The 12407-nt window shown below is 37.7% G+C and overlaps 2 protein-coding genes across 8 annotated transcripts; one reads left to right on the forward strand and one right to left on the reverse strand.

Moving 5' to 3' along the window:
* Nucleotides 1–5180: 5180 nt before the first annotated feature.
* LOC124344075 (nuclear receptor-binding protein homolog) lies at nt 5181–8294 on the forward strand. Of its 6 annotated transcripts, none has more exons than XM_046797480.1 (12): nt 5181–5399; nt 5461–5731; nt 5978–6202; nt 6268–6398; nt 6482–6576; nt 6637–6720; nt 6803–7096; nt 7247–7424; nt 7512–7698; nt 7769–7888; nt 7951–8035; nt 8111–8294. In XM_046797480.1, exons 2-12 carry the CDS (start codon nt 5612–5614, stop codon nt 8176–8178), a joined length of 1587 nt encoding a protein of 528 aa, XP_046653436.1. In that variant the 5' UTR covers nt 5181–5399; nt 5461–5611; the 3' UTR covers nt 8179–8294. The 6 variants fall into 6 exon arrangements, with proteins under 6 accessions (XP_046653436.1, XP_046653433.1, XP_046653431.1 ...); XM_046797477.1 differs by having other exon boundaries at nt 5182–5399; nt 5461–5547; nt 5609–5731; nt 7951–8294; XM_046797475.1 differs by having other exon boundaries at nt 5182–5399; nt 7951–8294.
* A 598-nt stretch (nt 8295–8892) lies between these two features.
* LOC124344076 (trimeric intracellular cation channel type 1B.1-like) lies at nt 8893–11660 on the reverse strand. 2 transcript variants are annotated; one of them, XR_006919535.1, is made up of 8 exons: nt 11453–11660; nt 11262–11346; nt 10579–10831; nt 10396–10484; nt 10227–10314; nt 10038–10158; nt 9360–9969; nt 8893–9296 (listed from the first exon to the last, which is right to left on the reverse strand). XR_006919535.1 is itself a non-coding variant. In XM_046797481.1 (8 exons), exons 1-8 carry the CDS (start codon nt 11489–11491, stop codon nt 9283–9285), a joined length of 846 nt encoding a protein of 281 aa, XP_046653437.1. In that variant the 5' UTR covers nt 11492–11658; the 3' UTR covers nt 8893–9282. The 2 variants fall into 2 exon arrangements, 1 of the variants encoding a protein (XP_046653437.1); XM_046797481.1 differs by having other exon boundaries at nt 9813–9969; nt 11453–11658.
* Between the last annotated feature and the right edge of the window lie 747 nt (nt 11661–12407).

Raw genomic sequence — 12407 nt, forward strand, 5'->3', positions numbered from 1 at the left:
TCCGGCAGGTTTCTCTTACGTTTTTTTGTAGCGAAGATGATGAAGTTGATTCTTTGACTGATCTTAATTATTACCTTAATAATAACGAGGGTTTCACCTTTCCTTTTATTTCCATGGGGATAGATGAATTTACAACAAATGTAATGAACGTTGATGGTAGTATTTCTACCGAATCTCCTACGAGCCAGTCTTCAACTTATCCAACAGTCTCTCAAGTGGTCGATAATGTGATCGATATGCCCACTACTTCCTCTGCGGACCCTGACAAAGTTCCACTTCTCATTAGTTCTATTTCTTCTACAGTTTCCGGCCAGTCGTCAGTTATAACTTTCCTTCCGGTTTCTGAAACCACTGCATCTTTAAACTCTACTCTAGAACACAGTACTGAAAATAGTCCTTCTACTTTTCCCGCTATTTATCCTCCTCACTTTCAAACGATTAATGATTCAACTACTCATGTATCTTCCACTACGGATTCCGCCGAGATCCCAATTCACACTTTAATTGAGGTGTCTAACGAGTATCCACCAACTTACACTCCAGCAGTCCCTGAAACAGTCGATTACGGCAACATTACTGCCATTGCAAATAGTACTGAAAATAATTATTCCACTGATTCTATTGTGGACACTGCGGAGATCCCTATTCATACTACAATCTCTACTATTACGGTGTTTGGTGGAACCATATTCAATTACCCTCCGGTCCCTGTAACAGAAAATTATAGCATTAATAACTTTAATGCTTCTACAACTAGCGATTCCCCAATTTATCCTTCTCCGACGGTCTCTGACGAGATTCCAATTTCGTCAACTTACTCGACGGTCTCATCTGAAACGATCGATTATGGGACTTTTATTACCGTTAATACAGTGTCTGACGTAGCAGCAGCTTCTCCTGTAACCCTTGGCGATTCCACGATTTACCTACCAGTGTCTGAAACGGTCGTGAATAATGACACGACCGAAGAACGGAAGAAGGACTAACCTAACTATGCCGAGAATTTTCTCCAGGCTATAGAACGGGAAAGCTTACTACCAGTATTCCGGCAAGCGAACGCCCTTTATTGATTCATTGTCTCTGAAAGAAATTCAAATTCAGTCTTTTCCAAATGCTAAACTATTTCCTTGATATCAAAATCGACCTTAAGACAAGAATTAAACAACTGTTTAATAAACTTCCCGTGTGAATTTTACCTCTGGTGAAATATGCAATTATGAATCATGTTGTTTTATTTGTATTCGGGTATTCAAAATAAATGTACTTGTAGTTTTTTTTTGAAAATTGTATAGCTTACGCGTATTACTGGCATGACTTCCCCATTAACACCAAGTTTGGAATTAAAAAGACTACAACTACATTTTTTTGGTTTGTTCTCGACACTGAAAGTGAAATTTTTTTTATTACAGAAATTTTAAATTCGGTCGTTTCCAAATGCCAAATTTCCAAGGAATAGAAATAAAGTAATTTAATTAGGAAGTTTCTTTTTAATTATTTTTATCATTTTGCGGTAATAACCAGATAAAAAAAGAAATGAATTCAATTTCATATTTAGCAAAATTATTTTTTAGACATTTTATTTGGCAGCATCAAACTTAATATATTGGCAATTCGGCATCACTGCTTTCCAGACCATTCCATATTTCCATTTTCCATATTTCCATTTTCCATATTTCCATTTTCCATTCCAGGTTTCCGTTTTCTCGTGTCCAGCCGCAGCCGTACAGTCCGATCAGTCCAACTCAGTGTTGTTCAGAATTCACCTCGATATCTCTGTTAGAAATTTAGTTTAGGCGTTGCAAATTAGCGTGGTGTTTAATTAATAAAAAAGATTGTTTTTAATAATCCGTCCAGCGTCGACTTAAGTTCTTTGTTTCTCGATTGTCGGATCGCAATACCCTGTGTTATCCAACGCTCCCCCTTGACACCTAACACGTGGTTCAAACGAAGCAGTTGAGTGGAAGTGTATGCTAAAGCATTCCAGATAACATCAGTCGAAGAGAAACGCGGTATAGATGAATTTGCTGCACTGGATTTAAATCTCTACATGCTGAAGTGGAGTTGGTAATACAAGAAAATATTTCTGTGTTATCGCTGTCTGACTAATGTTACACCTCAACAAATCTAGGTTGACAGTATTGCATTTGTCTATGCTTACTAGAGATTCACCAATGAAGAACAAGAACCTGATGGAATTAAATGGCTTTGTATCAGTCCCATCCTGATTTCATGAAACTTTAACTTTTGGCCTTAATAGCAGCGCAGGAATCTGGTTTCTGGATCTGTCTTTCACATGTAACAGGTATAATCAAATCAATCTTTTTGAAGAGCTGCCTATAATTCGAAAAGTTAGTCTCTGATTTTGTAAACTAGATGCCGCTATCGTCTGGCAGTTTCAAACTTAGCGACTAGGTGGCGTGGCGTGTCATACGATTTGTTGTCATGAAACGTTTGGTTGTTCTAATTCTATTTACTAGGGATTCAATTAACTGGCGTAACTTATTCAATTTCTACGCTACTTATTTACAGTAATCTACATTGTTGACTTTATTGCTGAGGTAATGATCAGTTTATCATTTTAACTAAGTGGAACGTGAACAGTTAAAAGAAAAGTACCACCGACCCTTTTGTTTTCTAAAAGATTCACTCAAAAGATGCAGGTAAGCACCACGCCACATTAATGTTGAAATATTAATGTCTTATTTTTTTCTCTCGTCAATGCCATTTTCGTCTTAAATCTCCCAAATGAATAATTCACTAAATAATATTCATAACGAGGTTAACCGGACAGAAAATAGATCGCAATCATAGTTTGACCAAAGTTTCATTGCTATAAATCTAAAAAATGCTTCAAGTCTATAAAAAAGATGAATTGAAGGAATATGAGGCAGAAGAGCTTGAACCAAGCAACTGTGATCCTGATGGCATTTTACTGTATTGGGCACAGAGGTCAGGCAAATGTCCGCGTTTGTCGTGCATGGCGAGGGACATCTTGACTATTACCGCAACAAGTGCGTCAAGCGAAAGCGTTCATCGCCGGGAAAGATGTTTTTTGTATATTAAGAAAGAGTCTCAGCCCTGAAACCATAGAAGCCTTATTATATCTGCGCTCGTGGTACACTTACGATTGCTAGAAAAAGTGAATGTCCAGGCATTTATTCGTGACGTTGATAATGCTATAGTGTTGATAACATTGCTGATGAAAAATTAACTTGCCCTCACATGTATTGTAGTTCGTTGTTTGTAGGCAGAAATAAACTTGCTACACTGTTACGCGTGGTGGCAGCAGTCCTGATATGTACAGTATCCTGCACAGAAACTCGTACACCGATTTTTTTTGTCCGAAACCACCTAGTGGCTGGTCAGATAATTTCAAGTCTTTGTTCTTAGAAAAAAAGCTGTAGGCTAAAGAAACTGATTTACTTTCCAGACGACAAAAAAATAAAACTTGTGAAAATCGGAAAACACGCCTTTTCAGCAGTCTTGACAGCCTCGTTTCAAGGTGAGACGTAGCCTAGAGTGCCTACAATGCGTATTTTTCTGATTTTCACCAAATTACTTTTTTTGCTCTTGAAAGCTCATCAGTTTCTTCAGCCTACAGCCTTTTTTCTAAAAACAAAAACTTAAATTTAGCTGGCTAGCCGCTAGGTGGTTTAGGACAGAAAAATCGCTGTCCGAGTTTCTGTGCAGGATACTGTACACCAGTACTCTGGCACGTCCACACTCCCACCTCTCCCATCCACCATCTCACTTTAAAAAACCCCTCAAAAAGCTGTGACGAGGCTTTACGGAAGAATCCATCAAATACGGCTGTACTATCTCCTCCTATACCATGCAGTGACCATTAATTAACTGAATGGGCAAAAATATGGTTGTCTCGAGACTAGAATTTTGTTATTAATAAATACATAACATTATGGATAACTAGTTTCCAAAGTATTTCGTTATGAAACACTATAAGTAAATTGTTTCATATTTTCCCAACCGAAGAAGGGGGGCTATGAATTTTGAACACATGCAATGCAGCATCTGATCCATGTCTCTATAGTTTACAGAGGCTGCCGCGAGGTTGTCATGGCTTGGGCGTTAACGACATAACCGCACAACGGCATAATCATAGCAAAGACTGAACTCCCCTATAACCCTGCAGAAGCGATGCTCCTGCATGCCAGCAGGGGTCAGGTCGTACGATTTTACAAGGTAATCAGACGTTTCACCGTTCCCCTACTGATTACGTGCTTCACACACACGCATTTTCGGGTATATGTAATTCATATGGATTTTTAGATTTTATTTATACTATAATTTTATATATCCCTTCCCCGTGTACCGTGAATTATTTCTTAATTTGACTTACAAGTTCGGGTGTATAACAAAAAAGTTTTATGTGACAAAATTAAAAATAAAATTGGTAAATGGCATCGAATACCTTCGAAATGGGGCAACTCTAAAAGTAAGAATTAAAAAAAAAAATTATTTTCAATCAATGTATTAATTTGTTTTATGGTTTAAGGGTTTTTAGATAGCGCACAACGTTCTGTTTTCTGTTTTTTTTTTCAAAACATTTATTCTTTTTTAAAATCTTATTTGGCAACATCGCATACCACTCACAGTGAGCACTCTAGACTAGAGCTAGCACTTAACGAACCCCTGATCACCTTGTAGAATCGTACGACCTGACCCCTACCGACAAGCAGGAGCATCGCTTCAGACGATTCCTCTCAAGCTTGGAGCCGATCGCCGTCTTTACTTCGTAGTCTATGATCATAGGTATGGAGAGATGGTTTTCGCTCTCCATGTTAAATTTCCAATGATTCGACGGGAAGCTGCTTTTTTACTAGCGATTTTTATGGAGGTCTCTTCGAAAAAGCGCCATCTAGGAGTGGTCTGGAGATCTAGTTGAGTTTTCAGTCGCTTTTTTAGCCTCTCCTGAACGTCGCAATCACTAAAACTTAATAATTTCTTGAAAACTATTCGCAATCAACACTATAAAGTTCCGAAATGTACTTAATTGATAGCAATTGTAGCAAAAATGAAAATGTTTTCATTTCTATTTTCAAAGGAAATTGTATGTAGTTTCCTTTCACACCCGTTTGGTGGCGCGAAGTCAAAGAGACCTGTTAAATAAAATGAGCGGAGTCTGGGAATGGGAATTTTTCATGCAGAGTGGAAATCATCAAATCATCTCTGATCTCTCCCTACCCCTGCTCCTGCTGGGATAAGTTGTGTCGGGGTTCTTGTTGACGATTTTACAACTTTCCAGTTTTAGGCGTCTGCTACAGTTACTGTGCAAAGAATATTTTCTACTGCTCGGTATGGAGTGTGCATTGCTTCTTATTTTCTTAAAAAGGATATTTTAACTAAATTTCTCCGTATGAGATTATTTCTTTATCTTGCTGGTAAAAAATACTCACTCAATCTTGCAATGCATGCTTATTCATGAAATACTGACTATTTTAGGCAAGTGCAATAATACCCAAAACACAGTCACAGTGGATCCATTTACATCTTAATCACATTACTTGAAGACAGCAGTCTGTGAAGACAGTAAACGGAGTAAACACAAACATTTTTGATTTTTCTTCTAATTTTGTTCGGTTCGAGATAGAAAATGGCTGGTAGTTCAGAGGAAGATCAGAAAAAGCTTAAAAGTGGTACTGAAGACTCAGAGGATGAAAGTGAAATTTTAGAGGAGAGTCCTTGTGGCCGTTGGCTTAAACGTCGTGAAGTGGTAACTTTATTCTTTAATTTTCTGCTAATTTAATCACTCTAAATTAAATGTCATGTACAGAAACATGTTAAGCTTACTGAATATGGTTAGTTAAAATGTTTTGTATACAACTTGTTTGTTGTTATGTTTAGTCTGCTAAAGCTTAATAAATTTAATCAGAGTAACAGAAACATTGTAAATTAATGTTATGCTAATGAAGTACTGAATGTTAAGTAGTCAGCTGCATTGTGTTCTTTCCCAATTTAGGTCCAGCAGCGTGATGTCCCAGGAATTGACGCTGCTTACCTAGCCATGGACACTGAGGAAGGAGTTGAAGTGGTGTGGAATGAAGTTCGTTTTTCTGAGAGGAAAAACTTCAAGGCCCAGGAAGAAAAGATTTCCCAGGTTTTTGACAACCTCATAAAACTAGAACATCCCAACATTGTCAAGTTCCACAAATACTGGATCGACAGTCGTGACGACAAACCTCGAGTATAAATGAGGAAATTGTTGATCTTGACTTGGAATAATCAACTAAATATAAAAACATATATCAGGTGATATTCATCACCGAGTACATGTCGTCTGGATCGTTGAAACAGTTTCTGAAGCGAACAAAACGCAATGTGAAAAAGCCTCCCCTTCAAGCCTGGAAGAGATGGTGCACACAAATACTGTCGGCTTTAAGGTTGCCTTTGACATTGATATTTCATTTCCTTACATTGATATTTTTTACCAATGATTGCCGAATCATCGTTTTGTTTCTGCCAGTTTCCTGCATTCATGTTCTCCTCCCATTGTTCATGGAAACCTAACGTGTGACACTATTTTCATTCAGCACAATGGACTAATTAAAATTGGGTCAGGTATTAGAGAGACCTATTGAAATGATAGTTAATTACCCATACTAATGCGATTTTTTACAGTGGCTCCGGATGCTATTCACCAACACGTCAAAACATGTCGCGAAGGCATGAGAAACACCCATTTTATCGCCCCAGAGTTTGGAAGTTAGTTGCGAATCATTTTATTTTAATATGAACCAATTCGGGTTCCCATATTTCAATCCTTTTTTTTTTTCTTTGTAATAAGTTGCCGGTATGACACCGGCTGTTGATATTTATTCGTTTGGCATGTGTGCTCTGGAAATGGCCACACTGGAAATTCAGGGTGCAAACGGAGAGACTGGAAGTCTGGTCACTGAAGAACAGGTACAGCGTACCATCGAGGGATTGGAGGTACTTATTCAGAGTGACTTTATCCGGGCTTGCCTTAAAACTGAGCCGGAGCTACGGCCTACAGCTCGCGGTCTACTCTTTCATCGGGCGCTATTTGAAGTTTCTCCTTTGAGACTTTTAGCTGCTCACACCGTCGTTCGTTGTTCAGGTAGCGCTGTTAACTAATCCCGTTCCTCTTCCACTCATCTCCGAAATGCCCACTGTCTTACGTATAGGTTTGACTGTGTTATATATACCTCCATCCTTCCCACCAACCCCACTTTCACTTGATTTTTTGCCAATTTTTGGGCCATTCTAGTCAATACTTTCTGTAAAGCCAACATATCCGAGACCATATGCGACAAGGTTGTTCAACGCCATTTTGGACCAGGTATCACCGTGGCCGAAGTCAATTATGCAAATTATCCACCTGTTCAGTTCACAATGGCTGACATTCCTGTTACTGAGAAACTTGAAAAATTCGTTGAGGATGTTAAGTACGGAATTATTTTAATTCAATTTAAATTTTCGCGCTGTTTTTCTTTTAATGGATCTTCTTTTCATTATTTTCTCTGGCCAACCAGGTATGGCATTTATCCACTAACGGTTTTTGCGCCTGTTCCGGCAGATGCCTGTGGTCAAAGACCTGTTTCACCGGACACATCCGTTTCGGTTGCAGCCGAGACACCTGAGCCGGTTGACGTGGAAGCCCGCAGAGTTTCGAATATGATATGTGATGTCAAACCAAAAGATGATGGTGCCGGTTATCAAGTACGTTTGAATTGATGCTGGATTAACTTCATTGTTATTATGTATGTCATATTTTAAATTATCTTCCTAGATGACTTTGTTACTTCGTATGGATGACAAAATGAATCGCCAGTTGTCCAGCACAATACTGAAAAGTGACCAGGCCCTAGCTCTTGCTGAGGAATTGGTTCATTACGGTTTCATTAATGAGGTAATGTTTTTCATTTTAGTTTTTTTCCGATTTCAAAGTGCATTAAATTACGACAACCTTAGGTGGATCGTGATTTGGTCGGCGCTTCAATGAACGAGGCGCTACGAAACTGTCTGGCACGTAACGAAGATATCCCTTCAGTCAATGGTCAGATGAATCTCTTGAATAACTATGAAGGTAATTTTAACCAGGTTCTCTCAACTGCGTTACACGCGACTCTAGCGTCGACAGATTCTCCACCGTGTTCCAGTCCCATTGTGTCACCTGCTTCTCCTGTTCATATATCCTAGTTGGTTTGCGTGTTATTTCTTCTTTTTCCGGCGCCACATTCTCTTATATTTTCCTTTTATGTTGCTGCTATCTACTACTGTGCGTTAGTCCATAAAATATACTACCTATTATACCACTTGATAATCTAGTTGCATTTCCATTTGGTTTAATATAACTGAAAGTAACATACTTGAACATGATTGAAAGAATAACCCTGTGTAATGACGGATGGCAATACCGCAGTGTCTCTGGATCTTTCTTTTATTGTTTTTCCGGTTGATGGAAGAAGAACTCAAGAGAAAGAAGGAGGGACAAGGCGAACTCACCAGTGCAACTGCCAACTATCCGTCAAAATATTAGAAAATTGGTTATTATAGTTTTCATCCTTTTTAATTTGTTTTTATTCCCATCCGTGACTGGAGGATTGTTCGATTGGAGGTTGACTTAATGATCTGAGTGAGATTTTGTGATTTCCAAATTTTCCCCGTTTTTATATTCTTTTTAACATCTCCATAACTACGAGGAATTCATTTCACTTTTTGCAGTATTATTTCTGCCCCGCGATTCTGCACTAGAAAGAGCCATTCCGGATTTTCAAAGATTGTTAGTCCAGAGCACTGTAGATTTGTGTGCTTACTTAAACTGTCAATTATGCATTAGATCTATATGTCACATATTTATATGTCTACATTTAACTTTTTCTGCATGTTCTTAAACAATAACAGTGACAACAGTTTTAGGTATGTGGCTTTATTGGGTCAAGGCTTTATGATTCACACTTTTACAGGTATCAAATACGACTATGTTACATTAATCAGTCCTCTCGCACCAAACTTTAAAAAAAAAATTAATTAAAGTACACCATAACTTAGAGGGCGACTAGCTTGAAATAAAAGTCAACATTTTCCTAATCATCATGCATAGATATAAAAGAATATGAAAACAAAATTTAGAATCATTCAAAGAAAACTGTAAAGTGCACAAAGAAATTAGTGCAAAATATTTGTAAATAAACAAGACAATAAATAAAAGACGGATCAATCCAGTAATCTGATTTAACAGATTTGAAGTGGGGGGAAACCAAAAAACAGTGAAGACGGATTGGCAACTCGATTTGATCCTTGTCAGTGTGAGACGGCTAGAAAATTGAATAGAAACAATTATCAGATACCACCTTGAAAAGAGTGATTTCGGTTGTTACCAGTTAATTGTCAGAATGCACGAATCTAACCCAACGCAGTACTTGCAGAAAATGCATTCACAATTGTGCACAGTTGAAGAATTTGTGGTAACACGTACATATTAATCTAATTTCGTAGCCAAGTGCCTAACATATAATTGAGCTATTAATCCATACACCTAACGGTTCATGCGTAAATCTACAGGATAAAGCGGTATTTATCAGTGCACTGTAAAAATTATAACAATAAAAAAAAAAATAATGAAAAATACGATGCACATGATACTTTTGGAGTACCTTTTCATGCCGATCATTACTACTGTAAGGCACTAATTTACATTGCTTAACTTACATATTAATTCAAGTCCCCAACAATTTACCAGATTAAAAACCAACATTTGAGTAAAATACGCCTAGTGAAGCTACATCAATCGCTCTTCTTATGGGCATGCGTTTGGCCATCATCAGTCTTACTAGCTCGGACTTCATTCTTGGCGTTAGGATCGGTACTTTTGCTTCCACCGCCAACCGCGCGCTGCATAGAATCCCATATGCCTCCGAAAAACACTGCGCAACACAGATTCTCGAAGGGAATGAACGGATCATGAATTCCGAGCAAAAGAGAGGATAACTAGAAATCATAAAAAAAAAATTATCACATGAATACAGAAACACTGTTGCTGAATACAATACCAGTACCTTGAAATAAACAAAGAAAATAACGATTCCGAAATAGACCAAAGCATGGGGGGCAGAGATCAGCTCGGTTTTCTTGTCCAAAACGAAGATGATTGAGGCTACTATACAGGCCTTAGTTGGGCTAATGGTAAAAAAATAAATAAATAAATGTAAACTCGGTTGGCTGTGTAAAAATTTTAATTCACTTACAAACTCGGCTGCAGGAATTCAAAGGCAGTCGGAGTCCATACACCCCGGACAAGGCGCTCCAAGATTTTGATGAAACTTCCACCATTACCTAAAGTTGATTTATTCAAAACACAGGATCATTTGATTGAATTCTTATTAAAAAATATATCAATGGAACAGTGGAACATACCTTTAACTAAACCAGTAATGAACAAAATCATCCAAGCATTAGGGAATAGTTTAGCAGCATGATTTACTCCATCATATACTTTTTTACATCTGTATAGTGAAATTAAAAAAAAAAAAAAAAAGTTGTAAAGACTCAGGTGCTGCTCAGGTGTGACTTAAATTGACCCAAGACTGAAAACCATACCTGTACACTTCTTTCATGGCTGCAATCACTATTTTGATAGGGAGAAACTTTGACAGTTTGTAGATAATGTCAAATGGTGAGTAGAACATAGCATACCAGACAGCAGTAGCTAGCAAAACAGATTGTGTGTTTCTAAATGGTTCCAGGAGTGGTTCACCAAGGAAAAGGGCAGCCAGAAAACCTCCAGCAAAAGTCACCATCATGGTGGACAGCCAGCAAGCTATCGGGTGTTTCCTAGAAAATGGGATAGATCCTACATGGAAGCACACAAAAAATAAATATTTAAATTGGTCTTTGAAAAAATAATTATTTTAGGAATGTGGAGTCAAATGATCATGTTTACTGTTATTTTCAGCATGTAACACATACAAATTTAAGAAAAAAACATGTATATTTCATAAGACAGCCAAAATTTTAAACTTAAATTCTGCAAAGCTAAGCTCTTATTTCGATCACTGTGACTGTTAAGCACACAAAAATACCTTGTGCAACAAAAAGGCCATATAGAATGAGAGCTGAGGTTAAAAATAACTTTTCTTTCTTTCTTGTATGAACTGGCTCTCAAAATAAGGCCAAAAACACCAGCCATAGTTTACAATGCACAGTACCAAAGAGACATCACACTTTAAACCCCTATATTTAAAAATCTTAAGTTTATAACATTTAAAAAAATCTGTATTTACCAGTTCCCAAATCTTCTCTAACAGCCAAGCAGGCCATTATACAATGGGCAATATCAAAATATGGCCACATCTTTAACTTGGTGACCTATAATTAAAGGGGAAAGAAATTAAATTACATTTTAATTTAAAATATTACATCGAAAATTTTATTTTGCGCTCCATCCGGATATGATTCTGAAGTTTATTCTAACCTGATTGGCAAGGTCCAGGAAAGCTTCTGGGTCGATCATTTTGAAAAAATGTGGGAACTCGCAATATTAATTAAAACGCTCAATGGTTAATTCAACTCTCAATTACTAAAAAAACATTAATGTCCGAGTCACCGAGTGAAGGTACGAAGTCGAAGTTAACACTGATCCAGATTCTCGTCATGTCGTTCGTTTTTCCCTTGATTTTCCCATACCGGTTTCGAGCTTGCCAGTAAAATGTGGATTTCAGCGTGGAATCGTGGACTTAACGGGTCTCCACCCCAATTCGGGGGAGGAGTTTGTTCCACTGAGGAGCTGGATCCGTGAAAAGATTGTTCCATGGAGTGGAGGCATAGAGGAGCACGGAAGGAGCTGGTTCCAATACCCCATAGGGGAGGAGCCCATTGTTGTGGAATGTTCCAAATTCCACGGTGCGTATCAGATAGGTAGGCCTAATAAGATAAGAATACAATCAAATCATACTATCCCTCGGACAAGCATCCTTGCTAAAAAAGATTTAATTAGGTTAAAGGGTCATTTGTCCTTAACAAAATATGGTACTAGTAAAAGTACGCATTGATTACGATTTTGGGACATTTTCCAAAATTGAATTTCGTCTGGTTTTTCGACCTTGGATTATAAGATCCCCGCCACTCCCCCTTATTAAATCAGTGCTTTCAAAATCAATTGGGGACAAACTAAATGGTAAATAAAACCAGATAATATTTCATAAGGATTTAAATCTTCATTTAAATGAAAACAGCAAGACCAAGTAAACTTGTTTCTGTAAAATGAAAAAAAGTTTGGGTGGGGAAAAAGCCCCGAATATCCCTTGAGGCAAAACCCTTCTCTTAAGTCCTTTTTGACAGCCTTTCTGAGTGTAACCTATAACGTATTTAAGTTTAAGCAACTTAGAGAAGAAGGCAACTGGTTTTCCTATATGGAAAACCGAAAAAAA

The sequence above is a fragment of the Daphnia pulicaria genome, chromosome 6, assembly GCF_021234035.1.
Source record: "Daphnia pulicaria isolate SC F1-1A chromosome 6, SC_F0-13Bv2, whole genome shotgun sequence".
Taxonomy (NCBI): domain Eukaryota; kingdom Metazoa; phylum Arthropoda; class Branchiopoda; order Diplostraca; family Daphniidae; genus Daphnia; species Daphnia pulicaria.

Bases quoted from the DNA above. Each gene is read 5' to 3' on its own strand.
- LOC124344075 (XM_046797475.1), top strand. From the start codon at position 5,612: ATGGCTGGTAGTTCAGAGGAAGATCAGAAAAAGCTTAAAAGTGGTACT. The intron at 5,732-5,977 runs GTAACTTTATTC...TTCCCAATTTAG, and splicing joins GGCTTAAACGTCGTGAAGTG to GTCCAGCAGCGTGATGTCCC. The intron at 6,203-6,267 runs GTATAAATGAGG...AACATATATCAG, and splicing joins GTCGTGACGACAAACCTCGA to GTGATATTCATCACCGAGTA.
- LOC124344076 (XM_046797481.1), bottom strand. From the start codon at position 11,491: ATGATCGACCCAGAAGCTTTCCTGGACCTTGCCAATCAG. The intron at 11,347-11,452 runs GTTAGAATAAAC...CTTTAATTATAG, and splicing joins TCCTGGACCTTGCCAATCAG to GTCACCAAGTTAAAGATGTG. The intron at 10,159-10,226 runs GTAAGTGAATTA...TTTTACCATTAG, and splicing joins GAATTCCTGCAGCCGAGTTT to CCCAACTAAGGCCTGTATAG.